This window comes from Pestalotiopsis fici, assembly GCF_000516985.1.
Source record: "Pestalotiopsis fici W106-1 unplaced genomic scaffold PFICI_Scf_8, whole genome shotgun sequence".
Lineage (NCBI taxonomy): Eukaryota > Fungi > Ascomycota > Sordariomycetes > Amphisphaeriales > Sporocadaceae > Pestalotiopsis > Pestalotiopsis fici.
This window is the reverse complement of record NW_006917098.1, coordinates 1277521-1292509: the sequence shown is the minus strand read 5'-3', so window position 1 is coordinate 1292509 and position 14989 is coordinate 1277521. Positions and strand designations below refer to the sequence as shown.

The window sequence follows — 14989 nt, the reverse complement described above, 5'->3', positions numbered from 1 at the left end:
GGCTCTTAGTTCTTTACCCAAAGCTTCTCTTAACATACCAGCCAAAGTAAATTGCAATTTCTTTTTCTTTGACACTGTCTCGTCTCTCAAGAATGTAGGATATCTCGATCGTGTATATCCCAGCATAATGCACGAAGCATGCTACTTTGCTCAAATGATTAAATAATCATGTTGGCGAGTTGACTGGCTGTCGTTGGTCTAATAATGGTCAGCCATCTCAAATCACACAACAGCCACCATGAGTCAACTTACAAATAACATCCAAGGGATGTTTTTCCTATCATGCTTGGACTGTAAAGCTCGAGCATCCCAAACTTGCTGAAGCAGTCTGTCCGGCGCCGGATTGCTCATTCTTGACCTTCCCCTAATATCATCCAGTCGCAATTTCACATAGTGACGTGAATGTGGCGACATGGCATCAGCGCCAGCCATGAACAAGGGCAGAACCATTAATTCCACAAGAGCACAATCTTTCGATATCCCAGAGACTGCGTCTAGAATGGCATGAACAGATTCTTGGATTTCAGGATCCCGCGGGTCATGAAATTCGTCCAAGAGCCTCAAGACTCTCAAGATACAGGTATGCCGAAATGCTTCCGCAACATTTACCCAGCGAGCGTCATCATTGGGGCACTGGTATTGATGTCGGTTCCACGAATATAGTTGTCGTAGTATCCGCCGCAGCTTCTGTTCGAATTCCGTTTTCCCAATATCCTGCAAGCCGCGCGCCTTGGCACAAGTGAGAGCTTCTCCGATAAGAATGAACAAGTCTTTTGGGCAACCATTTACCAGTTCAAACCGAGAATCAATCAGCATGACCAAAGTCTCACGTGATTCTTGAGAGAAGCTCAATCGCTGAGGATTCGCAAACGCGCGTATTATGTCGAGCCTACAGAAATAAGCCACTTGGTAAGTCATATGTAGCATCAAGTGCAAGTCAAACACAATCTTACCAAGCCAAGTTGCTCAGGAAGAAGATCGTTCGACTATGCCGCAATGGTTCCAAGGTGTCAAGCTTGAGGAGATTCGAACTGATTGCAAAAGCGCCCGATATATGTATACCATTTTCCGAGACACCACTTTCGCAGACCTGAAATCATTTTGGGTTAAGTTGACTGGTTTATAGCCAAAAAGAAGGATTTGTTACCACTTACGTCTTGCAAAAGTAGGATTTGTATAGTGGCGAATATAGCATCTCGAAAGTCGTTTGACATTTCAGTAGAAATGGCCCGCCTTATTGCGCTACCCAATTCCGAGAGGGATAAAAGACGACACTCCACAGCAACGTTGTATTGAAGGTCTCGGTCAGACTGCTCCTGTCCCAAGTGGCTGGCCGCGAGACCCAATATGGCATATAATAAGCCTACTGGCTCTTTTGCTAGAGGCACTATGTACGATTCATACGGATTCGCAACATGAGCACCTAATTGTTGTATCTGATGAGGACATATTTCACTGACGTCTTCTAGAATTAGCGCCAATCACTGGCTTAAGGGTATATATTAGACCTACAATGTTCCAGGAGGGCGTCTGCTTGACTGCGAATCCGGGAATTTCCAATCCGTGTCAATAAGCTGTGTACTGGCGACTCGGAATGAGTGGGTGAATTTGAAGTCACCATTTCATACACGAAATTGGGGTCGGGCAGAGGATGGATCGTCATTGCCGAGTTGAGTTCAGCTGGATCAACATCGCTGTAACGACGTTCACCAACGGGGGTTTCGACATTTTGCGGACCATCTCGTCTGGTTTGAGAAGGCTCTCTAGGCGTCGAAAGGCGCGGGGGATCAGAAGCAGATTCAAGCTGCAGTGTACTCGAGGGCGCTCCAAGGTGAAGCGTTTCGATGTGATTGTCGTCTTCAGTGGTAGCTAGAGGTGCAGCGGACGGCAAGCTTTCAGGCTGCTGGGGTTGCTCCGCTGAGCCCTTCAAAGAAATCTCTGGCCCATCCGCTGTCGGGATTTTCTTTCCCTTTAATTTACCTCGACTCGCAATGCCACAAAAGCGAAACTTGTCGGGGTATCCTCCACAGGTCAAGCCCTTGGTCAGACATCGATTGCAGGAAGGGCGACCACGATCACAACGACGTGACTTTACTCTGCAGGTGGCGCACGCGGGGCCTTTTTACATGTGTCAGTTTGGCCTGAAGTCCATCAAATAAATTGGTGCAGACACAAAATTCAAGGCTCAGAGGTCCGTACCAGGTAAACGTCGCCCGCTCATCTCGAGGTGATCAGCTCATATTCAAAAGTGAAGACTGGATCTGCAGAAGAAAGGGATAGTGAACAAGTAGCTATGTGCTACCCGGCCAGACCATTGGATGGAGCGGGGGATAACACACCTAGGTAGGCCTAAGCATTGTTGGTAGCAGGGTACTAAACCGCCTAATCCAGGCTCTAGGGCGTCGCTACACCTGCGGGGCTGGCGGGAGTCAGCCATCTCGTTTCTGATGCCACCTGATTCCAAAATAAAACAGTGAAAGACGGCGGCAAGTTTGCATATGAGGAGAACCAGCATATGCTAAGTGCTTATTGATATAAAACAGAATAGGATACGTCTATAAGCAAGCATCAACCCACTAAATAAACAATTGTCGTGTGCTAAATGGAAAATCAAGGCCCTCATTATATCATCAAAGCCCCCGATATGGCTGTACCCTGTAGGCCACATCTATCACCCATTCAATGGCGTGTCGACTTCTCTATCTCCAACCTTCATCCTCTGCCAGTTGATCTTCAGACAATCCTCCACGAACCTTGCTCAAGTATTGATCGAAGCGGCCCGAGACCTCGATAACATCCTTGAGATGCTGGTAGGTCAATGTGACCTTTTTCCACTTGGCGTATTGGCGCGCAGTGGTGATGGCGTTGCGGATCTGGCGGCCATTCATATCCTCCTTTTGGAGGTCTTCCAGGTGGTAACGCAAATCATCCAAGTCGATCGACCTGTCATCAAGCTTCGCCAGTCGGTCGAGAAAGTTCTCCCAGATCCGAAGGCGTTGGTATGGACCAAGCGTCGGGTAATGCAGTGCCAGCTGGATGCGAGACTTGAAGGCTTCGTCAAAGGTACCGACTCGGTTACTCGTGAGGATGAGGATGCCTTCGTAGTATTCCAGCACGCGCAGAAAGACGGAAACCAATGCATTGCGCTCAAGGTCCCTCAGACTACGCTCCTCCAGGAACACGTCCGCCTCGTCCAAAAGCACAACGCATCCCCACAGCTTTCCTAGATGGAGAACAGATTCCAAGTATTTCTCGACGTCCTCTGCCTTGGTGCCTACGTCTCCACAAGTCACTCTATAAAGTGGCTTCTCCGAGATTTCAGCAACGCTCTCGGCTGTCAAGGTCTTGCCGGTGCCTGGGCCGCCGTGGAGGAGCATGATGAGCCCGTTGCCCTTGCCCTCAATCAGATCAGTGCTCACCTCGGAAGCCAGCTGATTGTTGACGAGGGCGAGGATAAGGTCTTTAGCCTTCGGGTCAATCACCACCTTCTGAAATGCCTCCTTGTTCCATTTGACTGGACTGATTCTGTCCGCGGCCAGGTCATACCACTTTTTCTTTCGCAGGTTGAACCCCTTGATGGTAAGTGGCAGTAGAAACTCGAACGTGGGGTCGGGTGGCTCATCCTTTTCCATTGCTTCGAAGCTTATTTCATGCACGAACCCGGTTCCGAAGCCCGTCCTCTCGGCTTTGTTATCTTTGTGGAGACTGTGATATGTCTTGAGATCAATCATGTAGCGTTCTTCCAGCTAAACAAGTACTCAGCATCAAGTATCTTCGGCTTGATCCCTACGAACAATCTAGCAAATGCCATGAGAGTTGTGCTCACCAGAGTTGATCCATTTTGTCCTGTTGATTCCCGATAAGACATAAACGCTCCATTCCGACAGGTCCAGAAGGATCTTCCGCGGCGGCGCAATCTGGCAATTATCTCTTCAGATGCGCATGACAGTGGAAATATTCCTAGCTCATCAATATTGACAATGCCGGAATCATTTTGCTGTTGATCAGCATTGTGCTTTGATTTCGCAATGCCTTTCTCAGTATCTCTGGGATCAGCTTCGACGGATAACCAGAGCATGCCACTCCTGCGTCGAAATTGGCCGTCAAATTCCCAATGCCAGGCCTCGATTGTCCATTTATGCACCACCACCTTTTCCTCGCCCCTGTGGTTGAAGATGCTGTTCACGCCATGAAAAGATGCCGAACTGTTGTCGGGCACTGCACCTTTGTGCTGCCGCGCCTTAAGACTCTTTCCTTCATAGTGAGGCCAAGACTTGGCCATGTATCCCAGGTGCTGATCGTTCTTAGATTCGACGATAATGTCACCAGGTTTGAAGAGATACTTGATATAATTAGACGTGATCTGTCCGCTGGATATGAATGTATCAACAGCAGCATATTCCTCACCATGATTGTCCATGATGTATTCCCAGAGCATGTTGGTTTGATTTCGAAGCACCTGGGGCAAGCCTTCCAAAACAGACTCCCAACTGTCCCGCTGATGAAAGACCCAGAGGTAGGGAGCCGTGAGCTCGGAAGTATCCTTGTATTCTTGGTGCAACTGGAAGAACTCCTCCTCTGACTCCAAGAGAACCTTGACCGCCTCTTTCAATTCGTCGGTAATGGGATGAATGGATTCATTCACAACCACCTTTTGTCGCTGTGACTCATTCTCATGACCGACTTGTAGATCATAGGTTTTGTACACTATAAATGCCAGATCTTTGTTTTTCTCCAAGAAGAGATCAAAATTCTGCAGCGGAAGTTGGCAACGGAGTGTTCCGGTCTCGTCTTGCCCGCCAACCCATTCTGGAGGGTCAAAATAAGGGCCAGTCACGATCTTTTGGATTGACTTCTTCCCCTTGGGACCATCTGAAATAGTCTTTTCTTCAAAAATTCGGTACAAAATCTGATGTTTGAGCGACGACGGGATTTTCGGTACATCATATGACGCCCCTAGTGCAATGGCCCTTTCCTCCAACGCTGCGATGAAGGAGCGTAGCTCCACTGCATCCATCTCCAGGACATCTGGGCTAAGTTGCGTGTCGCTGTTGTCATCCAGGAGACGTTTGCGTTTTCGGGATAAGGCCGGGCCGCCCATCAGTGCCGGATCTTCAGGTTGCATGAAATTGACAGGGCTCTCCACAGGTGGATCGAACATTATATCTTGTTCCTGTCGAGCCAGCATCAATCTTTTCTTATTTTGTTGTTCTAGTAGCATAAGTTGGATCTGGTAGTCCTTTAACCTTAAAGGCTTGTTGGAGGCCGTGGGGCCAAGTGGATTTAATACGGTGGCGACAAGTGGTGCTAGTCGCTCGTTCTTGTCTCTCAGTGCAAGGAGCTGTCGTTCCTCGATCTTGGCAACGTGACTGAGGTCGTCGGATATGGTGATGGCTTGCTTGAAGGTGTGAATATCGGAGATGCTGCATAGTAGTGGTTATCATTCTGACAATTTCTTGTTCTGAACGAGGATTCAAGACAACGTACCGAAAGAGGCTATCAAGTTTGAGCGCTACGTCAGCTGTTGCGTCGTTCTCCAGGCGTAGTTCTTCTGTATTCTCACAGGCCGGGGTCGATTTCTCCCTGTCCATCCCAGATCCTTCTTCTCTGTCATTCGAGTATTCTGAAGTGGTTCGCTCCTCGCTTAGATCTAAAGATCTCTTGCTTCCATACTCTATAGAGCTCTGGGGTATCTCGACGCTGGATTGAGATCTCGATCTGTCTCCCTCGTCGGATGGTGTGTCATGAGAGTTTATGGACCGCTCGTTTCGCTCATGCTTTGCTGTATTGCCGCTCACTTCTGAGCTGTCCCGACTCACAATTCGGCCACGTTCGTCTCGCCCGTTGTTCTCGTGTCGCGAAATCTGCAAGGGAGCCACTGGACCTAGTTGGTGTTGGAGCAACAAGTCTTATCTATTGGCCGTCAGAATAGCCATTCAAATTGATGGGCTTGAGCTTCATTTTTGCGGACCTACATCACTTTCAAGCTACCATGTCGAATACTTTCGAAAATGCTCCATGTATTGGTCGCTAATGTGGCAGGTCTCGCCAGGGTGTTTTCGTGGACCAAAGCTTGGTGTTCAGCAATGTTTGGATGTGGCATATAGCCTGAGGGGTTGGCTCTACGCCCAACGATGCAGCAGCCATGCAGCCAATCAATCATTCAATCGATCAGAGCACAGCGTCTATTGATAGGACCCGTGGACATCGCACGCATACGACGGAACGCAATAAGTTTGATCCACGTGCCCATTACATACACAGCTGAGTTCTTGCTGTTCCCTCTCACGAGGCGCTGCACCCGACGCATCTGTAAGATTTATTTTTCGTCTTATCAAAATCGCAACATCGTACCGTGGAATAAGATGGCTGCAACCAACGAATCAACACATCAGAAAACACCGGATGTAGATCCATTGAGTCTTTGGACTACCAATTCTCAACTTGCTTCAAGTCATGAGTAAGTGTCGAGATGAAGTGTGTCTGGAATGCATCGAGCCACACGCTAATGCCCAAAGTCAAGTCCATTTGAGCCAGCGCGGACGGCCTTTGAGGAGGGCGTCAAGATATTCGGGGAAAAGTTGACTAAAGATGTCAAGAAGAAACATTTAGCGCAACAAATATTGGAATCATGCACCCTTCAAGATGTCGTCCAAGCTGTGGACGATGCCAAACGTCGATCCGAAGAAAAGCATGGGCCTTCTAGAGTCTACAAATCTCTGGTCTCCTTTTCTCAAAAGCTCTTGCACTATGGCAAAGTTGTGGACGTCCTCGTGTCCCATCACCCCGAGTATGTTGCACTGGTCTGGGGAGCGATGAAGTTTGTGTTTGGCGTCAGTATCAACATTCTCACTGCGTATTCGGTGACTGACTTCTTCTCAGGCTGTTATGGAGCATGAAAGAACAGCCGTGACTGTGGTCACTGGCTTGAGCGAGATAGCCGGCTCTCTGGCCTCGGTGGAACTCGCCATCATGTTATACCCCCACGAAATCATGCGACGCGCAGTATCCATGCTGTATGCTCATATCATTCAGTTTCTGATTCGTGCCTGGGCCTACTATGAAGAATCCACCCCTCGTCGTGCCTTGCATTCGATTACACGGCCATCGGCTCTCCGTTACAATGATCTCATACTGGCAATTCGATCAGACACGGAAAATGTGAGGAGAAATGCAGCAGCAAGCAGCCATGCAGAGTTTCGGGTACTCCATAGAAAGGTTGACGATGCCAACGTGCAACTCATAAGCTATTTAGAAGACAGTCGAATCAATCAACAAAGCACCCAAGATCAATTGCAAGTAATAAGAACGACTATACACGAACTTCGCCAGGTCATGGAATTTGAAAAGGCAGTTAGAGCGGGCGATCGAATCCACATTCAGTCTGCCCTTTCTGATATCCAGCTGCAACAAGCTCTCGGTATGGTATCGTCCAACTGTGCCATCGACCACAAAATCACTCTGCATGCAGCACTTCACCTACAAAAGGCCCGCCAATGCCGCAGAAGCTTTAGACAACCATTCTGGGCCACTGCAAAGCTGCACGAATGGAATCTCTCCCAGAAATCATCCATTATCTTGCTAAGATCAACGCTCCGAGAAAGAAACCTAGTCAGAGGTTTCTGTACTGACGTGGTGGAATATCTCGTCAGGACGCATACTACGGTTCTCTGGATCTTTTCGAGTCGAGATCAACAGTACCCGCTCCTCGAGTCGCTCAAAAGCCTCGTATTCCAAGCACTGAGTCTGAGTTCCGCCGGGCAGTTTGCTTTCAAGACATCATTTCACATGAACCGATTTCGGGATGCCAACTTTGAAGAGGATTACCTGAACATTCTTGCCGACTTACTACAGTCTTCCAAGCTCGTCTACATCATCGCCGCTATCGATGCGATGCCGAGCGGCGATGCTGTACAATACCGTGCATGCCTGCGCCAGTTGTCTCGTATCTTGATTGATCGTGGCTCGAAGACGGTCTTGAAGGTAATTACTACGTCTTATGGGCCTCAAGGGCAGCAGGCGAACCTAGAGAACCTGGTCTTGACCGTGGGGAGAGCGGACAGACGCCCAATGCGCAATCAGGACAATTCTCGTTCCAGAAGGCGTGGGAACCAGTCTGTTGCCAGGTTCGTGGAGACAATGGCTCGCCCTGACAACCCTTGAAAACAATCATGTAATCCTTTTAGCTGTCTGAATAGTATAAATATTACATCACGCGGAATCTCCTTAGTGGCTACAGTGCCAATGGTTACGAAGACTTGCTCGTTGCCTACTACTTGAGAGAGCCGTACCATTTTTACGCTTGAAGATTACAGCTGCAGCTGCAGAGCCATAGTTCTGCCCTGCTGTATGCCCTCTTTGGGTAATAGACTCAATTTGGACATCGGCGGAACAGATACGGGACGCAATAGCGGAGTGAAGCTCGACTTTATTCCCCTTTAGGCAGTACGGCCCATCGGACACAAACCTTGCTATACTATAGTACATTTGAGTCACGCCCACTAAGCTACAAATGGTAGTTGAACCAACCGAGCTTAATTGTCGCATCCATCGGTGGAATGTTTACCTAGATTGAATCGTCCTTGGACAGCAAATCCACTTTCGGTCGTCGCAAGCATGACACAGCTACTGAGATCGCCCTAGGAGCAACCTCTGAAATCGATCAATTGCACCTCTAGCCTACATTTCCAGTATCGATACAACCAATGAAATGAGAATAGTGTGCGGCAGAAATCGGTGGCTCGGCTGTGCAAAATTCCTCCATGTCAGAGCGGTGCAGCGCTTGCCATGCAGGGGGACAAGTAACGATGTTTGACCACATGTCGTGATGAAAATTGAATACTATTTCCGACAAAGAGTGGAATCAAGTTAGGTGAGAAAATTATTTTCACGTCTTACGTCCCGCACATGCCCTCGCGAGTGGCACTATGACCGTGGCAAGTATATAACTACAAGAGCGCAGACCAGCACATCACTTGAACAACTGATTTCCATTTCAAGACGCACCTGTGATAATTCCTCCTTTATCACAGCCTATTAAAAAACTTTGGGGAAAATCCCCTTTCTCTCTTTATTCTGTTTCCTCCCTCTCAAGATTTCCGAGTTCGAATTATTCACAAACGCATCAACGTCGTAGCACACGTTTGTTGATATTGGTCCATCCAGCCTGGTTCTGGCTCTCACAAGTTCTTTACCACACAGTTCGCCGAGAGAGGGTTGAAAGCCGAACAATGACGGAACCCGCTAGTAGTAACGGCAATACCATGCATCCAGCGATCCGGCTGTTTGCTGTAAACTGGGCAGTGTATTTGGCGGGCATGAATGGTTAGTATTCATTACGTGAAACCACAACAGAGTACTGATGATTGTGATTACTCAGATGCGACTACGGGAGCATTGACTCCTTTCCTCCAGTCCGCTTACAACATTGGGCTGTTCCCAATTGCATTAGTGTATCTGATCAACTTTGCCGGTTTCCTTGTCGCCGCCTTCACCAATGTCCACATCTCCTCAAGGATCGGCATGGGCGGTACGCTACTGTTTGGTGCATTATCTCAGCTGTTTGCATATTGCCTAATGTTCTGGAAGCCACCATATCCGCTCTTTGCCTGCGCATATTTCCTGTCCGGCCTTGGAGTGGCGTACCAAGATGCCCAAGTCAACTCCATGGTTGCGAATCTCCCCAATGCGCATTGGTGGCTGGGAGTTCTGCATGCCGTCTACGGCCTTGGTGCATTGGTCAGTCCGTTGGTGGCAACAACCATTGCCACGAAAACGGCCTACTGGCATTACTACTACCTCGTGTTGCTTGGGTTCGCATTTATAAATGTCGTCTTGCTGGCCGGTAGCTTCCGGAAGGGGCTTGGGCGCCCGGATTCGGTGTCTTCCAAGACGGAAGCGAGCGATAGCCTCAAAGGCGCCTTGTCGCAGAAGGCTGTGTGGGCACTCAGTGCATTCTTCTTCCTATATGTTGGTGCAGAGGTGACCATAGGAGGTAAGTTTAGAAAAGCTTTCACTCGCGCCACTAGCTGGCATCAAAGCCTCTTGGCTCTTTAATGTTCGTTGACCGTGATACTAACGAGCCGCCAGGCTGGGTTGTTGAATTCCTCATTGCAGTTCGTCATGGCAGCGAGAACCAAGTTGGCTATATTGCGTCAGGATTCTGGGGAGGATTGACTCTGGGTCGTGTTGCATTAGCTGACCTCACCCACAAATTCGGCGAGCGACGCACAGTCTTCATCTACATCGCCATCGGACTGGTACTACATGTTTTGTTTTGGGTCATACCGAACATTATTGTCAATGCAGTCCTTGTGAGCTTACTGGGATTTGTCATTGCTCCTTTTTTCCCGGCAGGTCTTTCTGTGCTTACCCAGGTTGTCCCTAGAGACCAACACCTCGCGTCAATTGGTATGTTCTGTGATTCCATCGTATACAAGAAAAAGATTCAAGTGAGGCATTAACTTTATGGGACAGGCTTTACTGCTACAGTGGGACAGGCTGGCTCAGCCGCATTCCCTTTTCTCACAGGGGCGGTCGCATCAAAAGCTGGGGTTGCCGTCCTCCAGCCCATCGTTCTCGCGTTGTTGGCAGGAATGGCCGTGCTGTGGTTCTTTGTACCCCAGGCAAAAGCAGACGGATCTCCTGAACCTCCGACTCCCGAGGAGGTCTCGGCTGCTGAGGAGAAGGACCCCTCGACTGTAGTCTGAAATGAGCGGCAATGGTGGCATTGATTGGTGGTGGAAAACAAAACTCACATGCTGCGCGTGTCTGTTGCTTCGCCCATGTAAATCATCCGACATTACTTCATGTTGACAGAAGAAGGTGGTAGACAGGCAAAGCTTATGGCATTGTATAGATCCCCAGTGCTCAAGGATCAAATTCTCAAGATTCATTGCCCCTTGAGCAGAATTACCTCGCCGCAGGTAGACCAATATCATATGTACAACATAAATGTGTAATATACTTGCGGAAAGCATGGACTTATGATACAAGATATGATTAAGACTCGGTTATTATCAAATACTGCTCCCATCCAATTCTCGCTGGGTCCATTCCCATAGCTCAGTTGCCAAATTCTTATCCTTTCCAAGCCCACTGGCTTTTCCAGAGACTCCCACAGGCTCATAGCTTTTAATTTTAATATTATAATAAAAATCAAAAAGTTTTTTTTGCCTAATTTATAATATTTACTAAAATTTTCGATACTTCCTTCTCGGAAATACGAGGGACCGTATTTAATAATGTTTCTTAGGCCACTAGTCCTAGAGCTGCTTGCGTGGCGGTCATTTATAGAAGAGGTGGGGGCCATGGCCGCCTGCGCTGGAGAGTCCGGGGGCTATGAATGCAGCCAGTGTTGGGGGCCGGGGCCCTGGCTGAACGACTCACCGGAGCGTCGTTATTGGCTATGCGGTTTGAATTATTCTGACGCTGCCCTTTGTCCTTCTCTGTCTCTCTCATTGCTGAAGTGGACCGGGGTCTGTATGTCCGCCTCGGAAGGATTGCGGTAGTTAATTCACCCAAGAGCCTCGCCGACTGGCTTGTCTATCGAGGTACCCAAGTCATGAATATACTGAAGACCGCCGAACTCCTATTCAGCCCCCTCATGCTGTGTAAGGCTCTTAGCCCCCACATTCAGCCAAGCTGCACTGAATTCCTAAATTGTTCCAATCTAGCATCGAATAGCTGCAGGCTCTCTCATCTTGGCCCCTGCGCCAATTTACATGCAGACACGCCGAGGCGACGAGGTCCAATAAATCGCATAGATCTGCGAAGGACTTCGGAATCCTTTTCGGCAGTCCCTCCAATGTCTACAATGTTTCGACTTGATTGGTTGCACGAGTCGTCACTGCTGCTATGCAGTCAGCCGCGTATTTTAATGGAGATTTCATCTCAGCCGTGGAGTCTATATACAGTCAAAATGTAGGAATAAGTAGAGCGCTTCTCCACACATGTATATATCTTTGACCCTCTGTTGGATGCGAACAACTCAACTAATACAACAACTATTACCCATACCTATCATATCTTTTCACGTCTCATCGAACTTCGCTACATTTACTTTGAGGGCCGACATTGGCGACAACGTGTGTGAGCATTGTAGTTGTCTCTGCCAATATGTCGGGTACACTCAATTATGTCGCATACAATGGCATATGGGTCAACTGGTCGTACGGTAGTGTTCTTGGAGCCACCATTACTCTCCCACAAAGTCAGGCCACGCTCCTCATTGCGTTCGTTGCATTCTTCACCACCATTATAGGAACAAGCTTGTGGCGCATATTGTGCTTTGCCCTATATCACACCTTCTCGACTCCAACGACACCACGCGATGCCATGTACCATCAACAGCAGGCAATCTTACGAAATGCTCAAAGCCCTTTGCTGGGCTTCAAGCTCTTCTCCAATCTCGCTTGGGCCTGGCGGAAAGACGGTCAGCGTACGTGCTTTCGCATCGTACCAATCCTAGCCGGAGCACTTACTCTAGCTATTGGTCTGGCTGTCGCTTCCGGTTTCTCCTCGGCAGTGGCTCGAGATAATGAGATTTTAATCATGGGCAAGGACTGCCATTGGACTACATCGACATTTCATGCGGGCAATGCTATTGTTCAACAGAACGACTTGGTATATGCGAGGGATTGTTACGCGCTGCCCTTGCTCACTGCTTCAAAGTCGCTAGGATGTAATTCATACATCCGACGAACGTTGTCCTACAGCGTCAACAGAACTGCGACTTGTCCGTTTGAAAGTAGCATCTGCAAGAGTCAAGACAGAAATATCGAGCTCGATACTGGTTACCTCGACAGTCTTGAAGACTTGGGTTGGAACGGCCCTCCTTCGCAACGCATGAAATACCGGACAACACTCCATTGTGCCCCCTTGGTTACGGACAACTACACCAACGTTCACAACACGTCAGCTACCAGATCTAATACTCAATACTTCTATGGGCAAGACATCGCCGATGGAAACGACTTTACTTATGAAGCGTCGAACGATGCCTATGCAGAGACGAAGGCGGATGGATCATTGGCTATCGCTGACTATACCCTGAAGTAAGATTCCGTCTTCTTGGAAAAGCCTTGTTTCAAAAGATGTAGCGAGATACTGACAGTGCATGTCGTAACAGTAGAATTTGGGCCCCATATGCAAATGGGAGCGTCGTTTCAGATATCTGGGGCTGGCTTCCCATTCCACAATTGGACGTACCAGACTCAACTTTAAGTCTCATAGTTCTACAAGCAAATAGCGTCTTGTATGAGGGGGGGCCGGTGAGCGACCTTTGGTACGAGGCCACTGATCCGAAATCGAAGATAAGATATTACTCGGACAATAGTACATCAACCTTGTATGGGGCCAATACGCCGGCTTCTCCTTTGGCTTGCGTATCACGCGAACAGTATTGCAAAGTGGGGTCGGATACAGGCACACAATGTACAGAACTTACCGGTTTCTTTGATCTCCAAGAATCAGCCAAAAAAGTGTTCACGGACGAGGAATCATGGAATACATTCCAGTGGTACGCCAGCAACATATTCGACGCCCCGGCTATGCTACTGGATATTGTGGGTACACGAGAGCTGTCCTTGATTGCGAGAGCGTGGATTCAAGACGGAATACAACGAGGCATTACAGATGAACAGTGGCAAGGAGACGTCGAGTATTGGTTCGCGAGCATTCTAGCAGCACTTCAGAGAGCACCGGGAGATGCAGCTAGAGGCACCGACGTCGACCCCGGAGACTTGAAATGGTTGCATACGCCCAATAACACGGAGGAGCAAAGCCTATGCTCTAGCCAGGTATGTTTCATCGTTGCACATAGCAAGCTCCTCCAACAGCTTCTTACTAGTCTCGTTCCAGAAAGCTCTCAGCCCCTATCATACATCGTTCAGTGTATTCGGCCTACTGTTCATCTTCGTTTTAGGAATGATTTCCATCATCCTCTCACTCAGTCTAGAATCCCTGACAAGTCTTGTGAGGAGGCACCGGAAACTCAACCAAGACACCTGTCTGGAATGGAATCTGAACGAGACTTTACAGCTACAACGCCTTGTACATGAGGAAATCGGAATTGGTGCATGGTCAAGCTGTACCAAAACTATTCCCCTGATCCGCGGAGATGCCAGACTTGGGACTTTGGACACATCCAAGCCTGACCACCCTCGTATAGTCTCCGATGTATCCAGTGGCGAGGATGCGGGGGACACAGCTAGCTCGTATAATAGCGAGATTACTCCTAGCGGGCAAGAGGCTACTGAGCCCATTTCAAGCCGCTAAACAACCCGAGAACTCGACAACACGGCATCTGCCAGTTGCAATGTGAACTCGGATAGACAAGAGGAACAGAATGATGAGATTCATCCGAAGACCGTGCATATCAAGTCACAACTCAGATAGAATCACACGGTAATAAGGACCATTCATAAGGGCCATTACAATTCGAGGCCCACGATACAAAATTGGGCGAGATTATCTAAGCAATGCGGCTCTAGAGTTACATTATGCAAATTTAAGATTAAATGCTGCGAAGCTCTCAGTCAGATGTCTCTTGCATTGCATCCCACTAAACCCCTGTGGGTTTGCGGAATTCTTCAGAGAAGGAAAATGATTTAATTTTAGTATTACAAATAAAGTCTTTTACTAATACCATTCATTTAATATATAAAGCTGTGGTTGATAAAACCGAGGTCAAAGACTTGTAAGGGAAAGCTGAGATTAAAGTTTAAATGCAGTGACAAATGACTAAATCTAAATGGGGCAGTTGATTCAACTAGCGTGCTGGTAGCATAACCAGCTACACCAGTGCTATCCCGTTTATGGTATTTAAACCAACCTCGTCCAGCTTGTCTGCCTGGTCGAGGATCTCGTGCTAAGTTTTGAGCTCTCATGAAAAACCGATGGCTCTCAACTTTGATGCTATATTTATAAACTAAAAAGTCGTTTGCCTGATTCGTGGTAGTCACTGAAACTTTCGATACTTCCTGCCCGG

General features: G+C 48.3%; 4 protein-coding genes across 4 annotated transcripts; 3 read left to right on the top strand and 1 right to left on the bottom strand.

Moving 5' to 3' along the window:
• Positions 1 to 150: 150 nt before the first annotated feature.
• On the bottom strand, positions 151 to 5591 carry PFICI_11074 (uncharacterized protein; the record flags this gene model as incomplete). The annotated part of the gene is made up of 8 exons (XM_007839655.1): positions 151 to 198; positions 253 to 889; positions 954 to 1090; positions 1155 to 1462; positions 1513 to 2118; positions 2711 to 3746; positions 3827 to 5423; positions 5488 to 5591. The coding sequence occupies 8 exons, from the start codon at positions 5589 to 5591 to the stop codon at positions 151 to 153; spliced, it is 4473 nt and encodes a 1490-aa protein (XP_007837846.1).
• A 774-nt stretch (positions 5592 to 6365) lies between these two features.
• On the top strand, positions 6366 to 8163 carry PFICI_11073 (uncharacterized protein; the record flags this gene model as incomplete). The annotated part of the gene is made up of 3 exons (XM_007839654.1): positions 6366 to 6460; positions 6524 to 6833; positions 6883 to 8163. The coding sequence occupies 3 exons, from the start codon at positions 6366 to 6368 to the stop codon at positions 8161 to 8163; spliced, it is 1686 nt and encodes a 561-aa protein (XP_007837845.1).
• A 1067-nt stretch (positions 8164 to 9230) lies between these two features.
• Positions 9231 to 10709, top strand: PFICI_11072 (uncharacterized protein; the record flags this gene model as incomplete). Its single annotated transcript, XM_007839653.1, has 4 exons — positions 9231 to 9324; positions 9380 to 9994; positions 10090 to 10410; positions 10477 to 10709. 4 exons carry the CDS (start codon positions 9231 to 9233, stop codon positions 10707 to 10709), a joined length of 1263 nt encoding a protein of 420 aa, XP_007837844.1.
• A 1408-nt stretch (positions 10710 to 12117) lies between these two features.
• Positions 12118 to 14277, top strand: PFICI_11071 (uncharacterized protein; the record flags this gene model as incomplete). Its single annotated transcript, XM_007839652.1, has 3 exons — positions 12118 to 13055; positions 13115 to 13799; positions 13861 to 14277. 3 exons carry the CDS (start codon positions 12118 to 12120, stop codon positions 14275 to 14277), a joined length of 2040 nt encoding a protein of 679 aa, XP_007837843.1.
• Between the last annotated feature and the right edge of the window lie 712 nt (positions 14278 to 14989).